At 41.1% G+C, this 16,837-nt stretch overlaps 1 protein-coding gene across 15 annotated transcripts in view; it reads left to right on the top strand.

The window, feature by feature from the left end:
* sptan1 (spectrin alpha, non-erythrocytic 1) overlaps positions 1–16,837 on the top strand; it is a 106,693-nt gene that overhangs the window by 70,325 nt on the left and 19,531 nt on the right. For all 15 annotated transcript variants that reach the window (XM_043720583.2, XM_087998199.1, XM_087998202.1 and 12 more), the window contains 7 exons: positions 1,727–1,864; positions 2,925–3,029; positions 4,439–4,647; positions 4,828–4,948; positions 7,144–7,265; positions 8,953–9,085; positions 9,773–9,871. In XM_043720583.2, the coding sequence (XP_043576518.2) occupies positions 1,727–1,864; positions 2,925–3,029; positions 4,439–4,647; positions 4,828–4,948; positions 7,144–7,265; positions 8,953–9,085; positions 9,773–9,871 (927 nt within the window). The remainder of the gene's footprint in view (positions 1–1,726; positions 1,865–2,924; positions 3,030–4,438; positions 4,648–4,827; positions 4,949–7,143; positions 7,266–8,952; positions 9,086–9,772; positions 9,872–16,837) is intronic.

Genomic DNA, 16,837 nt, shown 5'->3' with positions numbered 1-16,837 from the left:
ATTCATGTGGTACAAGATAGAGCAGCAAAGAGTCTAAATTCATAGTCTGGGATTATTTCACCTCTTTTCCCTCCCCTCCCCTCCCCTCCCCCCGACACAAGTTTGCATAGTAGAAAACAGACATAGAATCCCTACTGTGTGGAAACAGGCCATTTGACCCAAGTCCACAGCGACCCTCAAGAGTAGCCCACCCAGACCCATTCCACTACCCTATATTGACCCCTGACTAATGCACCTAGCCTACACATCCCTGAAGACTATGGGCAATTTAGCATGCCCAATTCATCTGACCTGCACGTCTTTGGATTGTGGGAGGAAACCAGAGCACCTGGAGGAAACCAGCACAGACACTGGGAGAATGTGCAAACTCCACACACACAGTTGCCTGAGGCTTGAATTGAACTCAGGTCCTTGGCACCGTGAGGCAACAGTGCTAACCACTGAGCCACCATGCTTAAAAACAAATCAGGATTACTCAATCTATTTAATTTTTTAAAAAATTGTGACCAAGTTGTGTTAGCAGTGAAATCCTAAACCAACTTGTAAGGGTAAGACAGTAAAGTTTTTTTTTTATAAAATTTGCTTTCAGGTATGTAGGCAATAAATACAGCTTTGCCAATCTCTAGTAACTCTGAGAAAATGGCGATGGATTGAGTTGCTAGGTTGCTTCAGAAGGCAGTTGTGAGTCAGACATGTTGAAGTGAGACTGGAGTTGCAAATAGATACTATTGAAACAGTTGGGGGTTTTAAAACAATTTTGTTTTATTCTCAGATTTTTAACAATACTTAAATCAGAATCTCAGGTTGCCATGTTAGCATTTCAACTTCCAATCTCTGGATTATTAACCTAAGTCAGAGTTCTAGCTAGAATCTTTGCATGCTCACCTAGTTAGCAACCATGAAGATATTGTGCAATCCACTCATTCATAACAGCAGTGCCAAGCACACGTTATAAAAAACACATACTGTATATTGAAATAGATTGTGCAAATCATAACATGTTAGAGGCAGCATTCATTCAGGCTATTGATACTGCTGGTTCAACATAGCTACGTTGCTATATTCCTGTTATAACGAAAATTACTTTATTTGATGTGAGCAGAAATGGAAAACAATTTGCTCGATGAGATAGACATTGTGGTGCTGGAACAGCACAGCAGGTCTGACAGCATCCGAGGAGCCGGAGAATTGAAATTTCTGGCAAAAGCCCTTAATCAGGAATGAGGGCTCATTCCTGATGAAGGGCTTTTGCCCAAAACGTCAATTCTCCCACTCCTCAGATGCTGCCTGACCTGCTGTGCTGTTCCAGTGCCCCACACTCGACTCTAATCTCCAGCATCTGCAGTCTTCACTTTCACCTTGCTTGATGAGATGTCTTGTTTAAACAGAAAGCATTTTAATGCATAGCAACCAGATATAAGGACTAACTTTCACTCTTTTGATGGACTTTAAAGCTCGCAGACAGTTACACATGCTTTCATTTTTCATTCTTATTTATAAAATAGACACGATGTATAAGAAACAAATCGGCAACTGCCAGTTAACCGCGCAGGCCCACAGTGAAGTGACCCCTGATTATGATGGTTGTAATTTTTACAACAGGTTGGATAAACCCAGAGCTTTGTTCCTGCAGCAATTTATCATAGTCTTAAAGCATACTTGAATTTTCATTTAACTGGCTTGATTTCCTTCTGACTGATTTTAGTGGGTTTACTCTTTTTGATAGACTCGCTTAGGAACGCTAGCTGACCAATGGGAATATTTAGTGAAGAAATCAGAAGAAAAGAGTCAAAAGCTGAAAGAGGCCAATAAGCAGCAGAATTTCAACACTGGTATCAAAGACTTTGACTTCTGGTTGTCAGAGGTAAATAATTTCATCATGTTATTCACTTCTTTTTTTTTGTAAAGGAGATAGATACTTTCCTCATTGAACCTTTTTTCACTTCAACATTTGCTTTCTTATTAATGTAGTTGTCAGTAGTTGAAACCTATTTGCAAAATATATTTGCATATGAATCAGTTTGCAGATCTTCCCAGGAATGGGTAAATGAAGGCAAAAAGTGATTTGCAGTAATATACAATTGACCACCTTGTATAAGTTGTTCCAGTATTAGAGGAAGTCGGTATTAAACCACTTTTACACAGACTCTTGCATTACACCAGTGATGGCAAAGTGTCTACCTACCATTCATAGTAACACGTCGTGGCTACAGTGTGAGTCAATGTAACATCTTTTATGATATACGGAGCCATTTGACAGAGAGAATCATGTATTCTAGGCTTCAACTTCTCCTTTGCCTTAAACATATTTCAGAAAATGCATCATTCATGATACTTTAATGTGGAATAATCGAAAATCCTCATGTAATGCTAATGATATTATTAGATAAACATTGTACTGTTGAAAGTTTCTATATTTTGTATGGCATGGTTATACAAATTTTTATGGCTAATCTTGGGAGCAGTAGAACGAAGAAGAGGGAAAACCCTGCACCTCTGAGCTGGAGAATTGCAGCTACATTTAACACTGCCTACAATGCTTGTTTCCATTGAGCTGGAATCTCCTTTGAGCTGGAATCTCCTTTGAAAGGGCAATCTCTCTGAATATGTCATTCCATTTGTCCTACTCTGGACATGAATTTTAAATTTTTAAAATTCTAATCATTTCATACCCACTATATAAATTTCTACACATGGATTTTGTTGCTGTTTTGTCATGTGAGTGCGTTACTCATATATAAACTGGATTAGGGTAGTTTTAATGATGTGGTTCAAGTTGTTTAACTTTGCAATGCTTTTAAAAGCATCAGTTCTTTTGGAACTTGTATCAGTAAAAGCATTGTACCAGATATTTGAGATTTAGTTTTTTAGTTTTTTGTATTTTGATAATTCTTAGCACTAAATCAGATTAATTTATTTGTAAGGTGGAAGCTCTCCTGGCCTCTGAGGACTACGGGAAGGACCTGGCATCTGTGAATAACTTGCTGAAGAAGCATCAGCTCCTTGAAGCAGATATTAATGCTCATGAGGTAATGGGAAAGGGTTTGCTGTAAAGCTGTAATTGCAGATGAGAGAAATATGTGCTTGCTTTGGGGGCTGGCCTCGAGAGCAGAGTCGCAGTAATTAAACCTCTTGTTGAATATTTAAGATTTTGGCTCTCTGTTACTATGGCAATATACCATTTTTGTGCTTTGGAGGTGCATCATATCTTGTGATGGATGGAAAAGCTTTTTGTATTAGTGTATATTTAACATTGTCATCCGTAAACTTGAAACACGGTTATAAAATAATCCAGTCATTGGTGAGGTCATTAATCACATTGTGCTTGTACTGGCTCTTTTCAAGAGCTATTCATTCATTCCTATTCTTTTGAGAACATACAGCCTTGTAATCTCAAAAGAATTGTCTTTTAGACTTATTCAGTAGGTTATGTTGCTTATTACTTTTCTCCCAAAGCAAATTGGAAAAAAATTGATGAAATTTTCAAAAGTTTGAAGCTTTTATGACCTCTGTTTGATTCAACAGTGGGCTTGTAAGGTACTGGAAAATCTCATCACCCTCATTCACAGAATGCTTCTCAGCTTGATGTGATATTCCTAAAAGATGTGTATGAAAACCTGTGTTTAACAGAATGTAGAGTATTATTTAAATGATATCATAAGGTGTAGAAGCAGAAATAGGCCACTTCACACATCACGTTTACTCTGCAGATTCTTGGCTGATCTTACAATCCTCAACTCCACTTTTTCCTGCCTTTTCCTCCATAACTGTTCCCTTCCTGATTTTAAGCTGTCTAATTCCACCTTAAATATACATAATGATATAGCTTTTAATCTTTTAGCCTTAATTTAGTAAGATTAGCCTTAATAATTTTAGCCTTAATCTTTTAATCATGAATATCACAGTTGAGTCACCCCATCCTATATATTTAATACATTCTGTACCTGAATCTGTACAAGCTTAGCCTGTGAAACCTGTCTTTGTACCTTAATTTTAGTTTCTGGCAAATATGTATCATTCTACCATTCTGGCAAATATGTATCCACTCTGAGAGTTACATGACATTCCCAATAGATTATAACTAGAAGGGCCTTGGTGCAATGGTAGTGTCCCTATTCCTGGACTGGGGTACCAGTCACCTGTTCCAAAGATGTGTATGTTAAGCTGGTGGATGTTAGTTTTTGGCAAAGATAACTCGCACGTACAAAGATAACTCCTGTTTTTAATAAAGTTCTGAAGGAGGATCATTGGATTTGAAATGTTAACTCTCTTTCTAAGTACTGCCAGATCTGTGGAGTTTCTTCAGCAATTTCTGTTCTGTTTAAAGACTTAATTGAGTCAAGAAGTGTAGCTCTTGTTCTTATCTGCTTTTTTTGGATTGCAGAAATACTTCACAGTGGTAGATTTTCTAAACTGGTTCATTAATTGACTATTTCAGGACCGTCTGAAAGATTTGAATGGCCAGGCTGATAGTCTGATGTCTAGTGATGCTTTTGATACCACCCAAGTGAAGGATAAACGTAATGCAGTGAACAGCAGGTTTCAGAAAATTAAAGACATGGCTACTACTCGCCGTGCTAAACTGAATGATTCACATAGACTTCACCAGTTCTTCCGTGATTTGGATGATGAGGAATCCTGGATAAAGTGAGTTGGGATAACATACAAATGTATAGAAAATCCTGTTTGTAAAAGTTGTGAAATTGTAGTAAGTTGATATTAACGGAACAGAGAAAAATTGGGACCCTAAGTTAGTTAGCTGCAATCCAGTGATGTCCCATTTTGTGTGAAACTAATGTAGGAACAATATATTTTTTATTTGAATAGAGAGAAAAAATTGCTTGTGAGTTCTGAAGATTATGGTCGGGATTTGACTGGAGTACAGAACTTGAGGAAGAAGCACAAGCGTCTCGAAGCAGAACTGGCTGCTCATGACCCAGCTATCCAGGTTTGAGATCCCTGATATTCTTGTGCACAGTTTTAAAATCTTTTGATCCTGGTTTTGTATTGTGTAACCTGCTCGTAAGTATTAAGTCACAGATTGGGGAATGGACTCAGACTACAAATGACTATCAATCCAGTTCCTTGCTTAGGTCATATCGACAATTGGCCATTCTTAGAGTCTCTTAACAGGAAGTCATTTTGGCCATTATCGTTCTGACCACTGTCTGGCTGCCTGCCTAGTATAGATTGTGGGAATCTAGGGCCACTTCTGTCTCGTTTTGATTTCAGCAAAGCTAATGAGTGGTGATGAGCCTTTTTTATGTGGCAAATCAAAGAGTCGAGTTCTCATCGAGATGCTAAAACTGAGACATAAAAGTAAAATAGTTTTTTACAGGGTGCTGGCAGATGCCTCACTTACATGTGGCAAACAGGCAAAAGTGCAGAGTCTCGGGATACATTATCAAGGCTCTTGGTCAGTTCCAGGGAATTGATTGACAGACAAGAAACAATGGGAGAATAAATGGGTACTGACTTATGGAGCAGTGCAAGGATCAGTGCTTGGGCCACAGCCACCCATGGCTACATATAAATTACCAGGATGAGGAAGCTAAATGCAACTTGTTCAAGTTTGCTGACCATATAAAGCCGGGTGGGATTGAGAGTTGTAAGGAAGATGCAAGAAGGCTTCAAGGGGATTAGACAAGTTGAGTGAGCAGGCATTGTGTAGATGCAATGCAACTTGGCTAAATGTGAAGTTATACACTGTGCAAAAACAGAATTGTTCAAGTAGTGATATATTAGGAAGTATGGATGTACTAGGTAACCTTGTACAACAGTCAATAAATGTGGACTGCAGGTACAACCAGCAGTTAGGAATGGTATATTGGCCTTCATTGCAAGAAGATTTGAGTTCAGAAGTAGGATGTCTTACTGCAGTTATACAAAGCTTGGTGAGATTGCATCTGAAATATATTGTGTGCAGTTTTTTGGTCTTCCCTACTTGAGAGGTTATACTTGCATTGAGTGAGTACAGTGAAGTTCACAAGGCTGGTATTGGGGAAAGCGAGATGAGGAGAGATGGTTTGACTGGGACTGTATTCACTCCATTAGAATGATGAGAAAAGATTGGGGCAGCATGGTGGCTCAGTGGTTACCACTGCTGCCTCACAGTGCCAGGGACCCAGGTTCGAGTCTCGCCTCAGGTGACTGTCTGTACGGAGGTAGTATGTTCTCCCAGTATCTGCATGGGTTTCCTCCGGGTGCTTTGGTTTCCTTCCACAATCCAAAGGTGTGCAGGTTAGGGTGGATTGGCCATGCTAAAATGCCCATAGTGTTAGGTACTTTAGTCAGGGGTAAATATAGGGTAGGGGTAAATATAGGTCTGGGTGAGTTACTCTTCGGAGGGTCGGTGTGGATTTGTTTGGCCGAAGGGCCCGCCTCCATACTGTAGGGATTCTAATCTGATTGTAATAATAAAATTGGCTGAACAGGTTAAATGCAGGGAGAACATTTTCCATGGTTGGAGAATCTAGTATCAGAGAACACTGCCTTGGGATGTGGATTAGACCATTTAGGACTGAGACAAGAAAAAATGTCTTCACTCAAAGGATTGTGAACCTGTGGAGTTCTGTTAGAAAGCCATGGAAGCTAAATTACTGAATTCGTTTGAGAAGAATTTTTTAGTTTTCTCCTCATACTCCTTGATGCCTTTGAAAGTGGAAATAAGGCATTGAGATAGTTGATCAACTGTGATCATACTATATGGAATGGTCTGCTCCTGTTCCTACTTGGTATGTTTCTATGTCAAAGCAGGCCACATGTTAAAGAAGATATTTAAAAGAATGTTTGTTTGTTAAACTTTATATCAAAATGTATAACTTTTAACATTACAAAATATTATGTCTTTGTTTAATGTTTTCTGGACAAAGTGTTCCCTCAACCCACATAACTTTATGCTGTAGTCATAACCAATGTTAGGATTAGCAGTAGTCTTTTTGTTTGAGGATGTCGTTGGGGGGTGCAATCCTTCTTAATTAATGTTTTTGTTCTTTGGGTGTAATTCAGTGAGCAAGTTGTGTCTAGAGTAGCCAATTAAAACGAGTGCATAGGCAATTTAAACCTTGCAATTCATTTCTAGTTAGAGTTAATTTCCCTTTGTTTAAAGGAGATGCTCATGATTTGTTGATTCTTTTATGACAGTCTGTACTGGAGACTGGAAAGAAGCTGTCTGATGATAATACCATTGGCAAAGAGGAAATTCAGCTGCGATTGTCTCAGTTTGTGGCACACTGGAAGGAACTGAAGGAGCTTGCTGCTACTCGGTAAATCCAGTTTATCTAGTAATTTTGCTAAATTCTAATATTGGGTGAGAAAATAACAAAAGTTCTGCAAGCATAGCAAGTCATAGAGATGTGCAGCATGGAAACAGACCCTTCGGTCCAACCCGTCCATGCCGACCAGTTATCCCAACCCAATCTAGTCCCACCTGACAGCACCCGGCCCAAATCCCTCCAAACCCTTCCTATTCATATACCCATCCAAATGCCTCTTAAATGTTGCAATTGTACCAGCCTCCACCACATCATTTGGCAGCTCATTCCATGCACGTACCACCCTCTGCGTGAAAAAGTTGCCCCTTAGGTCTCTTTTATATCTTTCCCCTCTCACCCTAAACCTATGCCCTCTGGTTCTGGACTCCCCAATCCCAGGGAAAAGACTTTGTCTATTTATCCTATCCATGCCCCTCATAATTTTGTAAACCTCTATAAGGTCACCCCTCAACCTCTGACGCTCCAGGGAAAACAGCCACAGCCTATTCAGTCTCTCTCTCTATAGCTCAGTTGGCATCTGTGGGAGGAGCTGACAATTCACTATTTCAGGCAAAGTCCTTCATCAGGAAAAGAAGGAAATTACATTTTATAGGTCCTTCTGACAACCTCAAATGCCCCAAAGTGCATTGGCTAATGTAATCATTTGTTGCAAAGTAGGAAATTAGAATGAAGGATGAATAAATGTTTTACTAGATTTATTGGAAGAAACAGACAATTAAATAGCTCAAACATAGATTAATTGAATTATTTGTAACCTTTTAGATAAAAGTAGGAAATTATTAAATGTGTAAGATTAATCTTGGACAACAAGGAGAAACAAGGAAGCAAAGAAAACTCTACAAAATTAGCAGCTCCTTTTTAGGGACTGCTGATTGGGCATCTGTGCTTGGGAAGTCGGACTGATGCACACTTTGCGCGCTTCACATGTTCCTATTTGACAGGCAAAGGACCTTTTGAAATGCATAGTTAAATAGGCTCCACCGTAGGCAGCCACATAAAGTCACTGCAAAGTGATTGGGGTTGACCAGGCAGATAGTTGTAGAAAGTCCACATCCCTTCACCCACATTATGCATTTTGACCCCTGATTTTAACTAGGGTAGTAAGAACCAACCCAAGGTCTACAGTGATTCTTCGAACACATTAACTTTAGTGCATGGCTTTCTTCTGAAAGGTTGACAGGAACTTGGATTTCTTTAGCATCCTTTGCAAACTCAGTGCACCCTAAGTGGTTTACAAACAGTGAAGAACGGTGAAGTTGCAAAATCAGAAGCATGGCAGGCATTTTGCATGCCACAAACTCTCCAAAACAAGCAGATTACGACGAAATCAAGAGTTTGATATTGATTCGGGACACTGTTCATAGTTGGCTAACATTTTATTCTTACATGGGATGTGGTGTACTTTGCAAGGATAGCATATGTTGCCTGTCCCTAATTGACCTTGAACTGTTTGGCTCTCTAGGCCATTTCAGAGGGCAGTTAAGAACTAACCTCATTGCAGTGGGTCTGAAGTCACATGTAGGCCAGGTTCGGTAAGAATGGCAGATTTCCTTCCCCAAATTACACGAACCAGGTGGTTTTCAGGCGAATTAACAACAATTTGCCATTAGACCAACTGACCATTATTCTACCTATCTAATGGAAATTACTACACATGTTAATTTGCTTTACATTGCAGAGGACAGCGTTTGGAAGAATCCTTGGAATACCAGCAGTTTGTGGCAAACGTTGAGGAGGAGGAAGCCTGGATCAATGAGAAATTGAACCTGGTGGCAAGTGAGGATTATGGAGACACACTTGCTGCAGTACAAGTCAGTGTCATATGTAAAATACCCTGATGGGAAATATGGCAAACAGCACGTTAATGTCCTCAGCCATTGAGCATCTAATTTAGATATTAAGCTGTAGTTTCAAATAAAAGGTCTTGATGCTGAATCTAGCAAGTTTACTTGCTGTTGACTGCATGAGACCTGCTCTGGAAGCAGTAGAGTAGTCCAATATCGTGATAGTCGTTAGGTATGAAACCTTTATGTTAATGAGTTAACTGATATGACATTGCATAAGTGAATAGATGATATATGTACATCTTGAGGATTCCCAGAAAGTTACTATTACAATTTAGATTGCTTCATTGTGCAAAGGATTAGCAGATGATGCATTGTAAAACCTATATGAACTTGGCTTCATATTTCAGTTTTACATCAGCTATATTATAAATAGCAAAGTGTGTGTCTCTGTCTGTCTCTCCTCTTCTGTCTCACTGTCTCTTTGCCTGCTTGTGTTTTTTTTTTCTATCTGCTAAATGGGAATAGGTAAACTTAGTCATTTTGCATCTCTAGGTTTAATTTGATTTTCATGGTGTGAAAATTGTTGGATCTATATTGTGGTTCAATAGTTTAAAAGAATTCACAATAAGTACAAAAATATGTGAAGTAATGCCTGACACAACTATAGTGTTTGTCTATGAAATAATCTGAAGTAAGTCTCATTTTCTGCAGGGGTTGCTGAAAAAACATGAAGCATTTGAAACTGATTTCACAGTTCACCGTGATAGAGTGCATGATGTTTGTGCTAATGGAGAGGAGCTGATAAAGAAGGTGAGGATTGTTTAAAATCAATATGTTCTTGTCATTATTTCTAGTGATCACCTGAAGTGTGATGCAACAATTAGTGTTTTTTAGTTTGAATTTCTGGTTATTTCTCCCTGAGGATTTGCTTCCTTTTTCATTTGATCAAAAACTGTGTCAAACATAAGAACTAGGAGCAGGAGTGGGCTCTTTGAGCTGCTCCGCCTTTTAATAAGATCATGGCTGATCTTTTCATGGCCTCAGCTTCACTTACCCACCCTCTCATCATCACCCTTAATTCCTTTACTATTTAAAAAATTATCTAGCTTAGTTTTAAAAACATTTTACTGAGGAAGCCTGAACTACTTCACTGGGCAGGGAATTCCACAGATTCTCAACCCTCTGGGTGAAGAAGTTCCTTCTCGATTCAGTCCTAAATCTGCTCCCCCCTAATTTTGAGGTGATGTCCTCTTGTCCTAGTTTCACCCGCCAGTGGAAATATCCTCTCTACTTCTATCTTATTTATTCCCTTTATAATTTTATGTTTCTATAAGATCCTCCCTCATTCACCTAAATTCCAATGAATATAATCCCAGTTTACTCAGTCTCCCCTCATAAGCCAACCCTGTTAACTCCGGAATCAGCCGAGTGAACTTCCTCTGCACCCCTGCTAGTGCCAGTACATCCTTTATCAAGTAAGGAGACCAAAACTGCACATAATACTCCAGGTGTGGCTTCACCAGCACCCTCCACAGCTGCAACATAACCTCCCTGCTTTTAAACTCAATCCCTTTAGCAATGAAGGACAAAATTCCATTGACTGCCTAAACTATTTGTTGCACCTGCAGACCAACCTTCTGTGATTCATGCACAAGGACACCCAGGTCCCTCTGCAGACCAGCCTGCTGCAATTTCTTACCATTCCAATAATAGTCCTTTTTACTGCTACTCTTCCAAAATGGATGACTTCACATTTATTAACATTGTATTCCATCGGCCAGACCTTTGCCCACTCAACTATCCATGTCCCTTTGCAAAGTTTCACAGTCCTCTGCACACTTTGCAAATGATATTAAGGTGAGTAGTAGAGCAAACTACTCTACACCTGGTCCCCAATTCCAAATCATCTGTGTAAATTGTGAATAATTACTGCCCCAACATTGATCCCTGAGGCACACCACTCGGCAAAAGACCAGAAAACCTAACTTTCTACACTGAAAAAAGATTGAGCTTTCCTTTTTCTAATAATTACATAAACCATTTGGTGCTTGTGCAAGATGATAATATCACAGCTGAGTCAAAAGCTCACTAGATTTTTGATTGTGATTTGTCTGAATTGCATGGTCAGTAATGTTCTGGCCTGTATCTAAACAGAATGTGAAGTGAGTTCCTTAGCTACAATATCACTTATCCTTCTGTTATAAATGTTCAAAACGTCCTGATAATACTGAAACTGTAATGGTGGACAATCGGACTCTCTCATAAAAACCAACAAAGTACTGTGAATACTTTATAATGTGCAGAACTTGTTTTTCACGACTAATAAAATTCCAATTTACACACCTGAACCTTTTGGGGTGTTTCCCCAGTTGTTTACTAAACTTCCTAGAGAAGAGCTGACGTACAAGCTCAAGAATATGTTGAGTACAGTTTCTAGTCTGTGTAGAGTTTGCTGCTCTTAGGCAGAGTAGCAATAAGAAACTTATCTGCATAGCAATCGGTAAAGTCACAATGACAGCAGGAATTCAAAAAGAAAACTTGCAATTTTTGGGAAATAACTGTGGTCTTGCCAGTATCATCCACCTGTCATTATGACGTTTTAAATGGAATAGTGACAGCACATTGGTCTTCCGCAGTGCTTCCCCAACTTTTTCCCCACTGTGACTTAAATCAAGGCCTGACAGACTTTGGGGCAACAGCAGCAGGACTTGATGCTGGGAGATGGGGTGCTGGAAATGTGTGTGAGCACTGGGCTGGGATAAGATCAGCTATGCAACCCTCCATCCTCAATAGATTGTGACACTCCTGTTTTTCTGTTCTGTCTAGTACGTGGTTCCTTCAGTGGACTAGCAGAAAGTAAGTGCTATAGAGAGTATATAGAGTCATAGAGATGTACAGCACAGAAACAGACCCTTCGGTCCAACCCGTCCATGCCGACCAGATATCCCAACCCAATCTAGTCCCACCTGCCAGCACCCGGCCCATATCCCTCCAGACCCTTCCTATTCATATACCCATCCAGGTACCTTTTAACATTGTAATTGTACAAGCCTCCATCACTTTCTCCGGCAGCTCATTCCATACACATCCCATCTCTGCGTGAAAAAGTTGTCCCTTAGGTCTCTTTTATATCTTTCCCTTCTCTGCTAAATCTATGCCCTCGAGTTCTGGATTCCTCCATCCCAGGGAAAAGACCTTGCCTGTCCATGCCCCTCATGATTTTATAAACCTATGTGAGGTCACCCCTCAGCCTCTGATGCTCCAGGGAAAACAGCCCCAGCCTCTTCAACCTCTATAGCTCAAATCCTTCAACCCTGTCAACATAGAGTCATAGAGATGTACAGCATGGATACAGACCCTTCGGTCCAACTTGTCCATGCCAACCAGATATCCCAACCCAATCTAGTCCCATCTGCCAGCACCCGGCCCATATCCCTCCAAACCCTTCCTATTCATACACCCATCCAAATGCCTCTTAAATGTTGCAATTGTACCGGTCTCCACCACTTCCTCTGGCAGCTCATTCTATACACATACCACCCTCTGCGTGAAAAAGTTGCTCCTTAGGTCTCTTTTTCATATATTTCCCCTCTCACCCTAAACCTATGCCCTACCGTTCTGGACTCCCCAACCCCAGGGAAAAGACTTTGTCTATTTATCCTATCCATGCCCCTCATAATTTTGTAAACCTCTATAAGGTCACCCCTCAGCCTCCGACGCTCCAGAAAAAACAGCCCCAGCCTGTTCAGCCTCTCCCGATAGCTCAAATCCTCCAACTCTGGCAACATCCTTGTAAATCTTTTCTGAACCCTTTCAAGTTTCACAACACCCCTCTGATAGGAAGGAGACCAGAATTGCACGCAATATTCCAACAGTGGCCGAACCAATGTCCTGTACAACCGCAACGTGACCTCCCAACTCCTGTTCTCAATATTCTGACTAATAAAGGAAAGCATACCAAACGTCCTCTTCACTATCCTATCTACCTGCAACTCTACTTTCAATGATCTATGAACCTGCACTCCAAGGTCTCTTTGTTCAGCAACACTTCCTAGGACTTTACCATTAAGTGCATAAGTCCTGCTAAGATTTGCTTTCCTAAAATGCAGCACCTCACATTTATTTAAATTAAACTTGATCTGTCACTCCTCGGCTCCTCATCTGATCAAGATCCCGTTGCAATCTTCTTCGTTGTCCACTACACCTCCAATTTTGGTGTTATCTGTAAACTTACTAACTGTACCTCTTATGCTCGCATCCAAATCATTTCCATAAATGACAAAAAATTAGTGGACCCAATACCGCTCCTTGTCGCACTCACTGGTCACAGGCCTCCAATCTAAAAAACAACGCTCCACCACCACCCTCTGTCTTCTACCTTTTGAGCCAGTTTGTAGTTAAATGGCTAGTTCTGTCTGTATTCCATGTGATCTAACCTTGCTAACCAGTCTCCCATGCGGAACCTTGTCGAACGCCTTACTGAAGTCCATATAGGTCACGTCTACAGCTCTGCCCTCATCAATCCTCATTGTTACTTCTTCAAAAAACTCAATCCAGTTTGTGAGACATGATTTCCCACGCACAAAGCCATGTTGACTATCCCTAATCAGTCCTTGCCTTTCCAAATACATGTACATCCTGTCCCTCAGGATTCCCTCCAACAACTTGCCCACCACCGACGTCAGGCTTGCTGGTCTATAATTCCATAGCTTTTCCTTACCACCTTTCTTAAATAGTGGCACCACATTACCCAACCTCCTGTCTTCCAGCACCTCACCTGTGACTGTTGATGATACAAATTTGTGGGCGGCACGGTGGCACAGTGGTTAGCACTGCTGCCTCGCAGCGCCAGAGACCCGGGTTCAATTCCCGCCTCAGGCGGCTGACTGTGTGGAGTTTGCACGTTCTCCCCGTGTCTGCGTGGGTTTCCTCCGGGTGCTCCGGTTTCCTCCCACAATCCAAAGATGTGCAGGTCAGGTGAATTGGCTATGCTAAATTGCCCGTAGTGTTAGGCAAGGGGTAAATGTAGGGATATGGGTGGGTTGCGCTTCGGCGGGTCGGTGTGGACTTGTTGGGCCGAAGGGCCTGTTTCCACATTGTAATGTAATCTAATCTAATCTAATCTAATCTAAATATCTCAGCAAGAGGCCCAGCAATCACTTGCCCAGCTTTCCACAGAGTTCTCGGGTACACCTGGGCACTTATCCACTTATATGCATTTCGAGACATCCGGCACTTCCTCCTCTGTAATATGGACATTTTAAGATGTTACCATCTACTTTCCTACATTCTGTATCTTCCTTATCCTTTTCTACAGTAAACACTGATGCAAAATACTCCTTTAGTATCTCCCCCATCTCCTGCGGCTCCACACAAAGGCCTCCTTGCTGATCTCTGAAGGGCCCTATTTTCTCCCTCATTACCCTTTTGCCTGTACTATATTTGTAAAAACCCTTTCGATTCTCCTTAACTCTATTTGCCAAAGCTATCTCATGTCCTATTTTTGCCCTCCTGATTTCCCTCTTTAAGTACATTTGTACTGCCTTTATACTCTTCTAAGGATTCAATCAATCTATCCTGTCGATCCTGGACATATGCTTTCTTCTTTTTCTGAACCAAATCCTCAATTTATTCAGTCATCCAGCATTCCCTACACCTACCAGCCTTTCCTTTCATCCTAACAGGAAAATATTGTCTCTGGACTCTCTATCTCTTTTCTGAAGGCTTCCCATTTTCCAGCTGTCCCTTTACTTGCGAACATCTGCCCCAATCAGCTTTTGAAAGTTCTTGCCTAATACTGTCAAAATTGACCTTTCTCTAGTTTAGAACTTCAACTTTTAGATCTGGTCTATCCATTTCCATCATGATTTTAAAACTAATAGAATTATGGTCGCTGGCCCCAAAGTGCTCCCCCATTGACATCTCAGTCACCTGCTGTTTTAAAAAATTCTCAAGGTCAAGGACCAGGCTCGCAGGAAAGTAGTCTGACACAGAACAAACAGCCAAGAGGCGAGTCTGCTAGAATATAGTTTTATTCCCCGCAGTGTCCCCACCACCAGTCTCGTACTTACAACGGGTCTGGCTTATACTCACTCTACATGTTACCAAAACTGGGAGCCGTCAGTTCTCGTAGAGCGGTTGCCAACAACCCACGCTCGGCGGTTAAACGTAACCCCGGAGCAGACTCTACCGAACTGGAGACTTCTCCAGCTGATATACCCTTTTCCAGATATAAACATTCATGTGAACAGCAGAGCAAGGCTAAAAAACACATTCCATTCTGGTTACATACAGATAAGAAGATTCACACGGGAAGGTGTATAACAAGATTCACACGGGACTAAGCGACACCTTCCATTTTCGGTTAGAGCAGAGCAAGGCTAAAAAACACATTCCATTCTGGTTATTCACACGGGAAGGTGTATGACAAGATTCACACGGGACCAAGCGACACCTTCCATTTTCGGTTAGATTCACACATGTATTGGGACACAATTTTAACCCTTTCACCACATTCCACTGCTTGGCCCAATACATGTGTTGCATAATGATTCACACATGTATTGGGACATAATTTTACACCACACCTGCCTTGCCTTATTTCCCAAGAGCAGGTCAAGTTTTGCACCTTCTCTAGTAGGTACATCCATATACTGAATCAGAATATTTTCTTGTACACATTTAACATCTAAACCCTTAACAGTATGGCAGTCCCAGTCTATGTTTGGAAAGTTAAAATCCCCTACCATAACCACCCTATTATTCCTACAGGTAACTGAGATCTCCTTACAAATTTGTTTCTCAATTTCTCTCTGACTATTAGGGAGTTGATAACACAATCCCAATAAGGTGATCATCTCTTTCTTATTTCTCAGTTCCACCCAAATAACTTGCCTGATGTATTTCTGGGAATATCCTCCCTCAGTACAGCTGTATTGCTATCCCTTATCAAAAACACCACTCCCCCTCCTCTCTTGCCTCCCTTTCTATCCTTCCTGTAGCATTTGTATCCTGGAGCATTAAGCTGCCAGTCCTGTCCATCTCGGAGCTGTGTTTCTGTAATTGCTACGATATTCCAGTCCCATGTTCCTAACCACGCCCTGAGTTCATTTGCCTTCCCTGTCAGGCCCCTTGCATTGAAATAAATGCAGCTTAATGTATTAGTGCTGCCTTGTCCCTGTCTGCCCTAACTCTTTGACTCGCTTCTGTTCTCAACTGTACCAGTCTCAGATTGATCTCTTTCCTCACTATCTCCCTGGGTTCTCTCCCCCTCCCACTTACTAGTTTAAATCTTCCTGAGCAGCTCTAGCAAATTTCCCTGCCAGGCCAGTATATTAGTCCCCTTCCAATTTAGGTGCAATCCGTCCTTCTTGTACAGGTCACTTCTACCCCAAAAGAGATTCAAATGATCCAAAAATGTGAATTCTTCTCCCATACACCAGCTCCTCAGCCATGCATTCATCTGCTCTATCCTCCTATTCCTGCCCTCACTAGCACTGGGAGTAATCCAGATATTACTACTCTCGAGGACCTCCTTTTTAAATTTCTGCCTAACTCCTTGTAATCTCCCTTCAGAATCTCAACCTTTTCCCTTCCTATATCGTTGGTTCCAATGTGGACAATGACCTTTTGCTGGCCCCTCTCCCCCATGAGAATATTCTGCACCCTCTCTGAGACATCCTTGATCCTGGCACCAGGAAAGCAACACACCATTCTGCTTACTTGCTGCTGGCCACAGAAATGTCTGTCTGTGCCTCAGACTAGAGAATCCCCTAA

The sequence above is a fragment of the Chiloscyllium plagiosum genome, unplaced genomic scaffold (genome assembly GCF_037043375.1).
Source record: "Chiloscyllium plagiosum isolate Xiang-an unplaced genomic scaffold, Cpla_swu_hap1 HiC_scaffold_21, whole genome shotgun sequence".
Classification (NCBI taxonomy): domain Eukaryota; kingdom Metazoa; phylum Chordata; class Chondrichthyes; order Orectolobiformes; family Hemiscylliidae; genus Chiloscyllium; species Chiloscyllium plagiosum.
Note: the sequence above shows the minus strand (reverse complement) of the source record. Positions and strands in the feature narration are given on the sequence as shown.